Below are 13,761 nucleotides of genomic sequence, written 5' to 3' on the forward strand. Positions count from 1 at the left end.
AGCATTTAAAGAAATTTTTCAATATTTAAGGTTTAAGAAATTATTTTCATTATTCCAAGGGAAAATTTTCTTGTATCAGGTATTGAGAAGCGTGACCTTACTTCTCACTGCCATCATGATGCAAATTGTTGGTGTGTCTCTGCCACCAAATACACCCTCCCTTTACAAGGGAACACTCCTCAAGAACTTGAAAAATATTAAAGATAGAATAGATTTTAAGGGTGCAATTTATGAGGAAAATGTAGGATAATCCTCCTTCTCATAACAAAATCATGTCCACACGCTGCAAAGACTTTATTTTATGCAATTTGATATAATCCTGTTCCTACTGAAGCCAGCAGCAATTTAGAGATTGACTTCTAAGGGATTCCAACGTCCATCTTTCAAGAAGACACACTAATATATGTGACATCACTCTTAGTTGATAAAATTTAAGCCTTTGAATGTGCATATTTTAATGATTTTCCATTTCTGATATTGTTTACACCAAATGTGGTTTACATTTTAAGGAAAAAAATACAGAGCAAAAGAAATTTTGTTTGTTTGTTTTAAAGTATTGAAAAAAAACAAATGCCAGGGCAGAAAGCAAATGGGAAAAAAAATACTGTTTTGCATTGGATAGTTCAAGCTTAGACACAGCTCATTCTCAATTTCCACTGACAAAAACAATGTCAATGAGAATTGAGGGCACTCGATAGGTTCAAGTTTCTAAATCAACTGAAATAATACTCCTAAGACAAATAATGATCCTTAGTAGCAGACCATCATGAATCTGTACATTTATTTATCTGCATTGTACAAGGGTCACAGACATTAACTGGATGATCTACAGCTTGGGAATGTGCACATCTCATGCCTGATTCTCAGTTAAGACCTAAAGTCTCTCAATTTATGGCTATTCATGGATTATAATAAAACAGCCTGCTTTAGATATCACAATTATCTGCAGAGCAACAAGACAGTTATGAGACTTCAACAAGGCAAATTTATAGAATCAACTTCAACTTCCACTGGTCAAATATTTGTGAGCAGGAAAGGAGTTCTTACCTGTCACTGTAGGCAGCTGCAGTGGCAGTGGCAGGCTGGGCATACCGGTAGGCAGCATAACCACCCTGAAACACAAACTCACGCTCTAACTGCATTGCCATGGCACCTTCAAGCACAGTTTTGCAACGTTTGACAACAATTGAAGGAGTACAACATGCTGCAGTTCAGTTAAATGCACAGGAAATACTGCAGTGAAATGTTAAGGGAAGTATTTCGGTGAATCGGTAAGCAAAATGGAGCACCACAAACTTTTTAAGGTTTGTCCCAGAGATCAGGAGAAAGCAATGAATTCTATTGATCAGCGTAAGCTTTTTCACTTTTGGATTATTACTGGATTCTTCTCCAAGTTTTCAAGCAGCAATTGTTTGTATAAACAAAGTGAATGTATATTCACAAAGCAGTGCTAAACTTAAAAGACAAATTCAGCTAATAATAAATTCTTTTTTTGGTACAAAATATGATTTATCATGCCTGGTTGATTAAACCTATGAATTTGTGCACTCAATTAACACTTAATGTTACATAGGCTTCCAATTTATACATAAAATTATAATGAAGAAGCAAAATTCTCTTCCATGAATTAACATTCAGTTGTATGTAACAGTAATTCCAGCTGTTCAATTAAGCAAACAGGACAAACAAACACACATTGGAAAGGAATTGAGTGCAGTGATGCATTGATTATCAAACTGTGAAAACAGCAGAGCTTCCTGTTCAATGGACCACAGTGTTACATCAACCATTTCCAAATGATCTCAGCATGCCAATTAACAGCCCCAGCCCAGGCCCGCTGATAACACAAACACGATTTACGTCCCAATTAGAATTCTCCCCCCCAGCACCCTCTGGGACAGGGGCTGCTGTGGTGCCTTCCCCACCCACCCCCTCCCTAACAAAGAGCTGAATAAGACAGTATCAGCTCACTCAGCTTTGAATAAAAGTCACTCTTTTGCTGAAGTGTTCACTGTAATGGATTGCTTGGTTGGCTCTTTCCTATTTTTTTTTTTTTGGAAGGCTGCATTCACCCCAGATATTGTGCTGAAGCAGGAAGAATAGACCACAATGTGCCAGCCTTTACTGTAATAGTATAACATTTTTACTGTAGTAACTTTTGTGGGGTTTCTAGTTTGATTTTGCAAATAAAAATTCACTCTTTTCAGAAAAGCAGTCTGAACTACTTTTACAAGCTCTTTCCCCTTCTACCACTTTGCTTAGCAGAATGGCTTTGATCCCTAACACATGTAAACCTTTGTGGGTTTGAAGATTTGAAGCAGGTTGGGTTTGGAAATCAATCGTTCAGCTGACAATGCCACATCACCCTAAGAATAAACACGAGTTTTACATATGCTGACAGCTCATTAGAAACTCCAGGCTTTGAACTGTCAGCTTATTTGAAGAATATTCTTTCTGATTTTTTTTTCAAGTGCTCACACAGACAACAGGACATGTCCCTCCCTGCTCCTGGCCAGTTCTCTGCCAGCAGCAATTGTGCCACACAAGCCCTGGGATCAGGCAGGAATGAGCATCTCCCAAACCCCCACATGCTCTCCTGTGCTCCTCTGTGCACACACTGAGGCAAAACACCTTCTCATTGCAGATAATTTCATTTTTATAACCCAGCAGAAGGCTGTCACCGTTAAAAATGTCCAACAGGCACACGCTGCTGCAGACATGTAGGTACAGGCCTTTGGATATCAAATGATGCCACCAGGTACAAACTGAGCCAGGACTAAAAGGGGAAATTCAAACTGCACACTTGGGCTGGCCTCTGTCAAAGTGAGAGGTGAGAGATGAGACCAATGTATCTGTTCTCCCCTCCTGGTTTTTGAGGGCTAAATATTTGGAATGGTCTGCCCGGGGAGGTGGTGGGGTCACCATCCCTGGATGTGTTTAGAAAAAGCCTGGAAGTGGCACTTGGTGCCAGGGTTTAGCTGGGGTGTTCGGGCATGGGTTGGACTCAGTCTTGAAGGTCTTGTCCAGCCTGGTGATTCTGTGATTCTGTGAAATATGACAACTTTCCCACCCCCTTTTTTCTCTCTTTTTTTCTCAGAGTGCTTATATGAGGAAGACACTGAATTTGTTTTCATGATCCAGCCTGGCAGTGTGTGGCAGATCTGAAGTCTGACATGGTTCTGTTCACCAGGGTGTCCAACTCCCTTGCCTGGCTGCTGTCCACTCCTAAAACCCAGTTCAAAAGTGAGAGCCACTCCAAGTGCATCCAGCTCTACATGCAACAGCTCCTACCACAGTATGGAACTGAGAGCAGCCCACCATGAGCAGTTCTGAATGGGAGAAAAATGACACAGGCTGTTCCCACAGCAGCTGCTCTGAAATCTGGTGGGCTCTGTGGGGACTGGTTTCCTTTTCTTCATTTAACTATCACCAAAAATTGGTCAGTTTGTGATCAGAGACCCTTTCTTGCTCCCTAAACACAAGAGCTGCATTCCTTTTATGCTCACATTTTGATTTGCTTTCAAAGAATTTCTGCTGAACAATGAAGCTCGACTCTGAACTTTATTAAGATGTTTTGGATTCAGCAATCAGTCTGACATTTATGAGAGCCCTGGCAAGAATGAGTATAAAGCAATACAAATAAAAAGAGATTGAAGGCATTGAATTTGCCTGCATTCTCTGGAGAACTAAAAAAGCAGGATTTATTTGGGTATCAGGGAAAACCTAATTCCCTACCATCACATGTCATGAATTCATAATTTTAAAATAAACTAGCATAAATTACACATTAAAATATGCCAAAGCAAATTATTTTTATGGGGCTTGTGTTCTGCAGTTTTGGTGTTGTACCAAGTTTTCTCATTGTTTTACTTCAATTACTTCAGGTGATTTTTGATTACTGCAAGAAGAAAATACTTACAGGTACACTTTACACTCGAAATTGGGGTGGGATTCCAGTTCAAACCCCTGAACTCAACTTCTGTAACAAGATCTGTTTCACAATTTTTCTCTAATTTGGAACTTGGCTGATATTTTAGGTGGAGAATACACCAGTAATCTTCACTACATCTCTTGAGTAACATTATATAATTATCCTCATGCCTTAGACTATATTGCAAAATAAAACACTCAGAACAAAATTGTGCAATAATTACATTTTAAAAATTAACAATTTTCAGTTTCTAAGTATTAGAAATGTTTTAGGAAATCTTTTTTTTCTCTTATATTTATATTCAGGCAGAAACTACCTGACTTTGGATTATTATTTTGAAAATAATAAATTCAGATACCATAGTGAAAAAATGTTTACTTCCTTATCTGTGCTCCCATATTTGCTACTTGCAGAACAATGATAAAACAGTGTTACAACAGCTGAAGTAGTTTCAAAAATTAACAATAGTATCACTATCTGTGACTTTGTGACTGGAACTGGAAAATAAAATGCAGCTGGTGGACTATTTTTGCCATTTGCACACAGAGAATCCATTTTCTCACATATTTATTTGAGTGTCAGCATGATTTGACATGAGCCTGCATCCAGCAGGGTGAGGTTTTGCCATCACTGGTGTCATACCTGTGGTAATTTATTGCCACACGCAGGCTCCTGCAACACTGCTCTATAATAAACAGAAATGGGATGATTTGAATGAGGAAGGAAGGATGGGAAGAAGGATGTAAGGAAGGAATTTAGGCAAATTCCCCAGAGCAATTCACTGGAATTTCTCTCTCAATGTTTTATACATCTCTGGCTCTGGCAAACAGAAAAAGAGCAGTGGGATCTGTCAGAGATCAGCTGGTGATTTTTATAGGGAAATATTAATCAATTTTATAAAGAAGTCACAACCATCTTGAATAAGATACAATAAAATAGAAATTAACAGAAAATTGAATACAATTGAATTTTCAAATAAAGTGTCTATATCTGCAATAAGGCTAATTTCCACAAAAAATTTACCCAGACAAAATCTAGAGACTATAAAACCATGTATACATGTGTGCACCTCCTCAAAAAATAGTCAAGTCACTTTTTTCTCATGATCTCAGATATAATGAATCACAAAGTAACTCTAAATGATGAATATTTTTCCTATTAGCTACCTATTTAATATTTCATATGAATGTTGAGAGTTAATTTTCCTCAGTTTATACTTCCTATACTTCCCTTCACTCAAGGATCTCTCAGAGTATTTTGTGAACATAAATTAATCAAGTTTTTAAACCTTCTCTAGTATTGAGAATTAGACCTGCCTTATTAACTACAAATAGAAGAATGGTATTAAAAATTACATGAATTAAAGTCAGAGCTGCAGAATATAGAACGTGTCAGTTCATCTTCCTCCACTCACATGCTCTTGAGATTTAAACAGCATTTGCTCTGCCCACAGAGTAAAATTTTGATTGGGAGAATTAAAAATAAATAAACAATCCAACTCAAATTTGTGCTGGCTCAAATTGTGGACCTGACCTGTGTGCAAGGTTTGGAGTAATTTTATATCATGTTCCCAGAGGTAGCTGCTGCCTCAGAAAAACTCTTAGTAAAATATCCAGGCACCACCTGCACTAATCCCAGCCAAATGCAATCACCAGAAGTGGTCTGGTACCTTTTTCAATGTACTTTTAACATCACAAATAGAGCTGAGATCAAAAGCCATTTCATCCCTACCTACCCAAACCTTTAAAAAGGCATCATGGAGTGTTCCAGCACACAGAGCAGTGGAAAGAACAACCCACTGCTCCCTGGGGACCCTTCTGCCCTTGGCAAAGCAATTTCTCCTCTTCTTGCTCTGTTTCCGTGAGTCACAGGGAATGGCACACCCTTCCACTGGCAAACACACAAAAAGTCCTTGGTTCTTGAAAGAAAACCTTCAGTGCTACCTGCAAATCCTAATTTTTCACCTCAGAACAGTGCCTTTCAGGGGACCAAATGGTTTCCAGGGACTTTCACCTGGGGTCAGGGGAATGCTGCTTAGATAATTACCTCTGCTTCTCCCTTGGGGAACAAATAAATCCTCCATCCCCAACTCCATCCTGGCTTTGAGCTAAAGGTGATGGCAATAGCTATTAGGAAATAGTCTCATTACATACCCCTAACCATAAAAATCTGCCTTTTTCTTGCCCTTTGCAGTTAAAAAAAAAAAAAAAAAAAAAAAAAAAAAAAAAAAAAAGTTAAAACCTATATGTGTATATTTTACCATGTATTCTCTCCAGCTGCAGTACCACAGATGCAGAATCCTGGGAACTTTAGAAAACCTTGCTGTGAGCAGTAAGACTGACTAATGGCCATGGTTAAACCATTACCAGGAGGCTTCTGGAGCTGGTGGTGACAGGGTGTGGAAGGTTCTCATTTTCTGAGCCTTCCCACATTTTAGGTGTGGACTGATGACTGACATATTCTGAAAACATTCTTTATGACAATGGTAATAAAAAATAAAAAAGGAACAGATTTAAGATAAAGCAGAGCTATTATTCTAACTGCCTATTTCTGTGACTGTTACTATTTTTTGCTTCATTTTGTGAAATGTATTTTCTTATTTTCACAGGTGTCAATCTTCATCTAAGAACTTCTATATTTGCTGGCAGGCAACTTTAATTCTCTTTTAATGACTTTTTCTCTTAGTGAATCAATACTTAATTTTAAAAGGTCTTCCTTACTTCCTAATAATCTCCTTTATTTTTCCTACTCAAAGGCACATTTAAAAGGGAATTCAATAGCTCAGCTATTTCAGAAGGATTATTACATTCCATATAGAATTATATTAAATATAGAATATATTATATTACATCTAGAATCATGGCTGTTGATTTTTCACTTTAGACTGTATTTCCCACCTTTTTTTATATTCCTAATCTCTTCTATTCCATAGTTAGTATTGAGCTGGATATTTGCTGTTCTTGCTTCACCCTGCAGTTTTTTTCCCAATCAGTATCTTTTTGTGTCCCCCCTCCCTCCTTTACCCTAAATCTGTGGTTTCTCTCACCAGAGGCTCTGTTGATCCCAAGTTATGCAAAAAATAGCAGAGTCCATCAATTGCTTCTCAGTGTAATCAGAGCAGGATGAAACCCACTCTGATGTACCCATTAATGCACATTTTTGATCTGGCTTTTCACTATTGTGTGCCTCTTGTTTTCCTTTCTGTGGTATTTCTAAGGCTCCTTTCCCTCCAATCTACCATTAAACCCTACATTGTTTAAATGTTTTTTTCTCCATTTTTTTTCACAGAGCATATGTCATTTCACAAAGCTTCAGCTTTGCACTTAAAATGAAAAGCTGAGTGGAACTATGTCATAAACAATTGGGATTTAATATATAACTTGGTCTGCTGCAAACTGCTGCACTAAGAACTAATACACTGTGAATTTTAAGGTTTCATTTGATTTATGTCAGTTCTTTCTCTCTCTCTCTCTCCCTCCCCTGCAAATGCTTTATATGCAAGAAGGCACAAATGTGAAGAAAAATTATTTATAAAATAAAAAAGATTTGTATATTATAAAGAAACTAAATTTCCAGAAGAGTGTTTTAATTCTGTCATCTGCTATAAAGATAAACATTCTGTTGCATTAAGAGAACTAAAATATGCAAACAGAAGTAAGAGGCTGCAACTGAGTGAAAAGCAGTGTAGTTATTCCATTTCCTTATGCACACAACTGTTGCAGACAACAAAACTGAGGCTATACTAGAAATTAGTAATTTATTTATCTTTGTCATTGAAATCACCAATATTCCAGTATTTGGAAACAAAATATTGAGGTCTGTGAGAGGGGGTGAGGCCACTTAAAAATAGTATTGTCCATCACCCCTGAGATATTCCTGGCTTTCAGCAGCAGTGGCCTCCAAACCTACAAACTGCTCCAGTAACATTTAGTTCCCACCTCTTCTCTCACCCCGAGCCCTCCTGCAAAAGATGTCTTGTTGCCCTGCAGATTTCTGGGTTGGTAAAATGGATGTAAAATGGATGGTTTGAAGGAACATGACAACTGGAAACCACACTTGAAGGAATTCCACATGTAACACGTGTCCTGTACAGCTCACAAATTGGGCAGCAGCGTGTTTGGGTGAGGTCAGAGCCACTTCTTTGGCTTGAGCAAACCTTTAGCCAGGGGTGATCCTTGTGTTGTAAACTATATCTTACTGATAACATCACTGACTACATAAGTACATAGGGAGAGGGCTTTAACCCTTGCTGATTCATTTTAAATATGTTTTTAAGCTGCACAAATGAATTTTCAGATAAGGATCAACCTTTCTACCTCCATCAGAAAAACAAAACCTACTTCATCCATAAATTCAAATTGGTTTCCTTCTTTATATAAAACTTACTGACAAAAATCTGCTCCCTCTGGAATAGTCTTAGAAGATTGCTGATAATGAACACAAGGGATGTTTCCTAGCATTGCCTATTTAATTTTTAATATTGATACAAATTTCAACTCATCCATCTCATTTTATCTCAAGTGAAACAAAACAAGTAGGTTACAGAAAGTTTTCTGGTGAAACAAAGATGATACCTGTAATTTAGAAGCAGATTGCCTTATCAAAAGAATAATAAACTTAATATTGCTTACTATCAGTGAAATATTTTACATCTACACATAAGGTATATATATACTAATGTATTTTTGGGTGAAATTTAGCCTCAACCCCCTGAAACCTCTTGCATACTCAGACATATGGAGACTCTTTGCACACATTCAGGATAAAAAAGTTGGCAAGAAAAAAAGTATGAAAACTTGAAAAAAATAGCAAAAAAAACCCAGTAAACATATTATTGAAGATGAAATTGGTGAACAATTAGGTGCATAGATAATAATGGATCCAGGACTATGAATCTTTCCTAGCAAATTATCCACTTGTATTGTGAGCAGTCTCTCTCCATCTTTAAACTGAAATTAGTGGATTCTAGAAGTGCAATTTTTGGCAGTCTACTCAGATTACAGACAAACATTGCCATATCTTAAACTTACTATGCCATTAAGCTTTACTATCACCATGGCATCTACACATTCCCAGTGGTGGCTGGATTTGGGAAACCTGTATCTCTCCATAAAGTACTTTCATACTTCAAGTGTTAATAATACTCAGCTTGCCTTGATTTTTTTTTTTTTTTTAAGAGCTTTTGGAGATTTGCAAAAGAATGTTTGTGCTTTGCTTTATTTTTTCTTTAAATTCAATTACGAAGGGAGACGCCCCTCCACACGCACACACATTTTTCACATCTTTTTGCATTCATTCAGCATTTGATTGAAGAGTTAATTCAGCTCCACTGAACAATGATAGATGTAATGAACAGAAAGGTCTTCCAATGTGAGAGATATTCTTCTCAATTCTTTCTGACAGGCAAGGGATGGTAAATAGACAAAACAGAGTCAAGCTAGGCAGCAAACTTGTAAAAAGAATGACTCTGGTAATGTACAAGGACAGCATGCACATCAATGAATACTTACATAAATGTCTGCACCATAAAATCCATCCTGGTATACAACACTGCAAGGATGCACACACAAAGAAAAACATCCATATTAGTGCATTTCCACATGCAAATGCCACCAACCCCTGCACAGCTGAGGTTAGTCTCTCACAAGAACAGAAGGGAGGGGAAGGAAGGCACCCTTCACATTGGTTAAGGAGGTTGGTAGTAATTATCAGAAGTGAACCTGGACCAAATACATCATCTCATCAAGTATGCCAAATGCTTAGTCAAAGGCAAAGCATGGCAGGATTGGAAGACTTTTTGATAAAGTTTGGGGCTTTTTTCTTCCCCTGTTTTTAGTTTTAAGAGGTCACATATTGACAGCGTTTTTTCTTGCCTATAAAAATTTTCAGTGGGCCAATCCTACATCCAGTTTCAATACCCTTGCAAAAAGCTAACTCTTAAACCACTGCTTTCTCATCCTGCAAGTATGCTGCCCTCTGAAAGAAAGGGTTACTTCTCATTACTTAGATGGCAAACAAAACACAGCCTAAGGTTAAATGGTGAGAGGAGTTGGTGAGATAATTACACTGGTGGTGTTCTATCTACTGGCTCAAATCTCAATATTCAGTCTACACAGAGGTGAGAGAACCCACAGGTACTGCATTGTTGGCTCGATGCACATCACCAATACTGACAGCTGGTCGTTGAGAATTTCAGGGTGCTATTCTTATGAAAAAAAAAAAAAACAACACTTTGCCTACTTGAGCATTTTACAGCTTTGGCAAGCATGCCAGTGGTTCTGAGCTCCCCTGGTTTGGTTGGTTGGACACATTACTACTGCTTCTCTCAAAAAACTGTGGTAACATTGCTGTTACCAGTTCACTCAGAGATGGTCTCATTTCAGCTAAGATCAATCATCAGTGTAAACAGTGGAAGATTCTAAACCCTCCAGGATAAATGACACAGTATGACAGAGACAGATTAAATGATTACACTAAATAAAACTCCAACTGCACAACAGTGGCCTAACAATTACACCCATTAGGTCATTCCTGCAATTTTACATCCATTTGGCAATTGTGCAGCCTGAAATGTGTATTTCCAGTATCAGACTCAACCCAAGCTGTTTCAAGGGCTAAACACGTGAGCTAATTAAACAATAGGGTTTTTTTGCAACAATATTTTCAATTTATGAAAATAATAATAGTTATTACCAAGTTGCTAGCCTAAGCCATTTTGCAATTCCAACAAGAATTTTGATGCCAGAGATATAACTGATCTATTGAGGTCAGTGACCAAACACCAAAGGGCTAAGCTGATTTGTGTGTAAGTAAGAATCACTTGAGAAAATCATAAATATGCACACATGCACACAACAACATGGATTAAAATCACACTGGTGAGAAAAGCTGGCTATGGAATAATAGCAGGTGAAAACTTAGCTCTACTTAAATCAGAGTGTCTGCCATTTGTTTCAGTAGGATCAGACCTTTACACATATATTTTTCTATTTGTTATGTCTGCAGAGCAAAATATGCAAAACCTGGTCTACACTGGCAGCTTTCAGAGAGGTTGTTACTTACACTGCAGCATACCTTCATTTTGGTTTGGATACTCTGGCTATTTTAAAACTTTCCATGTTTTTCTTGACCTGTTTGCACATAAGAAATAAAGCATTCTACACGACTGTGAGGCAGGAGCACACAACCACAGACAGCATGGAAGGACTGGGATGAGATGACACACAAAGAATACTGAGTTTACTGAGTTTACTGTGACCCCACAGCCCCAACCCTTGGTCCTCACATCCCTGTGCCACTCCTGCTGGAGATGGGGAACGAGATGGGGGAAGGTGGTTTAGGTCTGTTTATAACCATCTAACCGCACTTCAATAGCAAATTAAATTCATTTTTCAAGTCAAATCTGTTTTGCCCATGATGGCAATTGGCAGGAAATGTCCCTGTATTTATCTCAACCCAAGAGCTTTCCCATCCTCCTTTCTCCCCCTGTACTCTGAGAGAGGAAGGGGAGCATGGCTGGGTGAGGGTCTGGCAGCCAGCTGAGGCCAACCCCCCTCTGTACATTCAAACATCCTACTCTCAATTACTGTTAAACATTGCTCTTCAGAAAATAATGCTTCTGAGAAAGCATGTGTCAGAGAGGGAAACTTTTCTCTTCCTCCGCTTGGTGATCTGTGGATATACAGCAAAGATGAATAAAGCTGATAAATTTTTCATTCCTAAGTGCAGCTGGTTGTAATCTTGGACAGGTTCATTCATCCACTCCAGTCTTCCTTCCAGTCACGTACAGACAGAAACTTATTTTGAGTTCTAAATGAAACCACTTCATAAATACTATGATGAAAAATGCGCCCATCACTAAAATGAGACATATATGCATAACTCTATCATTAGACACGGCCAATATTAAGATGAAGTGACAGAATCAGGAAAATGAGTATAACAGTCCCAAGCAGGACTTGCACTACAAAAAAAAATCAGTTGATTTTATCTTATTTCCTCTCTGTGATCTTGCATTATGACAGTAATATTAAATAAAAACCCTTCTGCTTCTCCTGAAGTTAGAGGAAAAGTAATTCTTCCCACTTAAATAGATTTTTCAGAGAATATTTCCTCTATTCAGAGTCCTTGTTATTTGTTGATGCCTGATTGAATCTTGCTAGTAGAGTCAAATGCATTTTCTAACAGCACCCTTCATCAGAAGTGCAAAGTGAAAATGACCAGGCACTAAGTTTTGCTTTTCCTTCCTTTAGTATATAAATTTCCAAGTGTTTTTGGGTTTATTTTGGTTTTTTGTTTGTTGTTTTTTTTGTTTTGTTTTGGGTTTTTTTTGTTAACTTGGTTTAATTTGCTCGGTTTATCATTCCTTTTTCTCTCTCTGAGACTCTAGGCAGAAAACAAAGGGGATGTCTTGAGCTTGGGAAGAGACTGAAGGCATCACACAGAGACCCATCTTACCACAGCTCCTTTTGCACTTTATATTAAAAGAAAAAAAAAAAATCCTGGTAGGCAGGTAAGTCTTGTGCTCCTTGTAAAACAACACAGGGTTTTTAAATAACCACATTACTGAAATCTGAGTTACTTCACTCAAGGAATGGATATGTGAATGTGCTTCCTGAAGGCATTAAAAAGAAGAAATTTGGGGGATTTATTCATTTGCATTTGATTATTTTACTGTGCTAAGGAAAACTCAGAGAAGTGAGAAATCTTGATTTAATAAGAAAATGTGTATCTAAATAATAGCGTATGTGGCAATCATTTCCTGAAATTAATTTTAGCTAAATAGAGAACTCTTTCCTCATCAGATATTATACATCTGACTTTCATGGGTTTAGCTCCTGTAAGTCTCCATGTCTTATAATCACTTTTTATAACTACATTAACAAAATCAATACATTATGTACATTGCAAGTACATTAACACAAACTCTTTACTAGTTTATCTTCCACCTTTATAATATCCTGGGAGAACTACATCTGTCTTCATTATCATTTTTCTGTCCTCACCTTTCAAAAGCATTGAGTTGAATAATCTATCAATGACATAAAAAGACAGCCCTTGATTGCACAAAGCTTGGCTGAGAAACTCCCCAGCAGCTGAGGATCCATGGGCACACGTCCTGCCCAGGGCAGCCCACCCAGACTGCTGGATGCAAGGGAAAAAACGAGCAGCACACCCTGATTTCCTTCCTGGGCACCAGCTCACCATTACCTCTCCAGCACAACCATCAGAATAACAATTCTCTGTTTTCTGCTTGCTGGGAGGGTCACCCTCACTGCCTTACACTGTCCAGCTCCTGGTCTGGAAATCATCTTTAACATGAACCCTTTATCTGGGGCCTTCATGAGACAAATGATGCAAGAGGTGTAGCTACAGCCTTATTTAAACCAAAGACAGAATTGAAGCAACACTTTTCCACACTCTAATAACAGAGTTTTAAGTGCTGCAAACATCAAACTGAAACATTTTTAAGAGGTAGTTTCAACTTTTTAGAATATTCTCTAATTCCAGCTTATTGCATTTAGAGTTTCAACAGTTTCTGCCATGGACAAGTTACATTTTCTGCTTTGTGATATTGACTGAGGGCATTGCTGCAGAGAACAAAGCTGGCAGACATAAATCAATATATCCTGGCAAAACCCATTTTTTGTTCCAACAATTGCACAGACACACAGAGTCCAAAGTAAGGGGAAGTTTACATGAGCCCGAGCAAATATAGTGGGAAAAGCCCATAACAACCAGAGTAGATGTAGTAGCTCATGCTAATCTTCTTAAATTTAGAATTCAGCATAAGGGTTGGAAAATAAAGCTGTATTTTCATTTTGAATCAG

The 13,761-nt window shown here is 37.9% G+C and overlaps 1 protein-coding gene across 43 annotated transcripts in view; it reads right to left on the bottom strand.

Moving 5' to 3' along the window:
• RBFOX1 (RNA binding fox-1 homolog 1) overlaps window positions 1–13,761 on the bottom strand; it is a 1,274,894-nt gene that overhangs the window by 30,101 nt on the left and 1,231,032 nt on the right. For 37 of the 43 annotated variants that reach the window (XM_085591760.1, XM_085591759.1, XM_031506147.3 and 34 more), the window contains 2 exons: window positions 9,442–9,481; window positions 1,048–1,112 (listed from right to left, as the gene is read on the bottom strand). The exons of 2 other annotated variants lie outside the window; for them this stretch is intronic. In XM_085591760.1, the coding sequence (XP_085447886.1) occupies window positions 1,048–1,112; window positions 9,442–9,481 (105 nt within the window). The remainder of the gene's footprint in view (window positions 1–1,047; window positions 1,113–9,441; window positions 9,482–13,761) is intronic. 4 more of the 43 variants (XM_031506144.3, XM_031506145.3, XM_031506143.3 and 1 more) reach the window with 1 other exon arrangement.

The sequence above is a fragment of the Lonchura striata genome, chromosome 14 (assembly GCF_050655825.1).
Source record: "Lonchura striata isolate lonStrDom1 chromosome 14, ASM5065582v1, whole genome shotgun sequence".
Taxonomy (NCBI): Eukaryota; Metazoa; Chordata; class Aves; order Passeriformes; family Estrildidae; genus Lonchura; species Lonchura striata.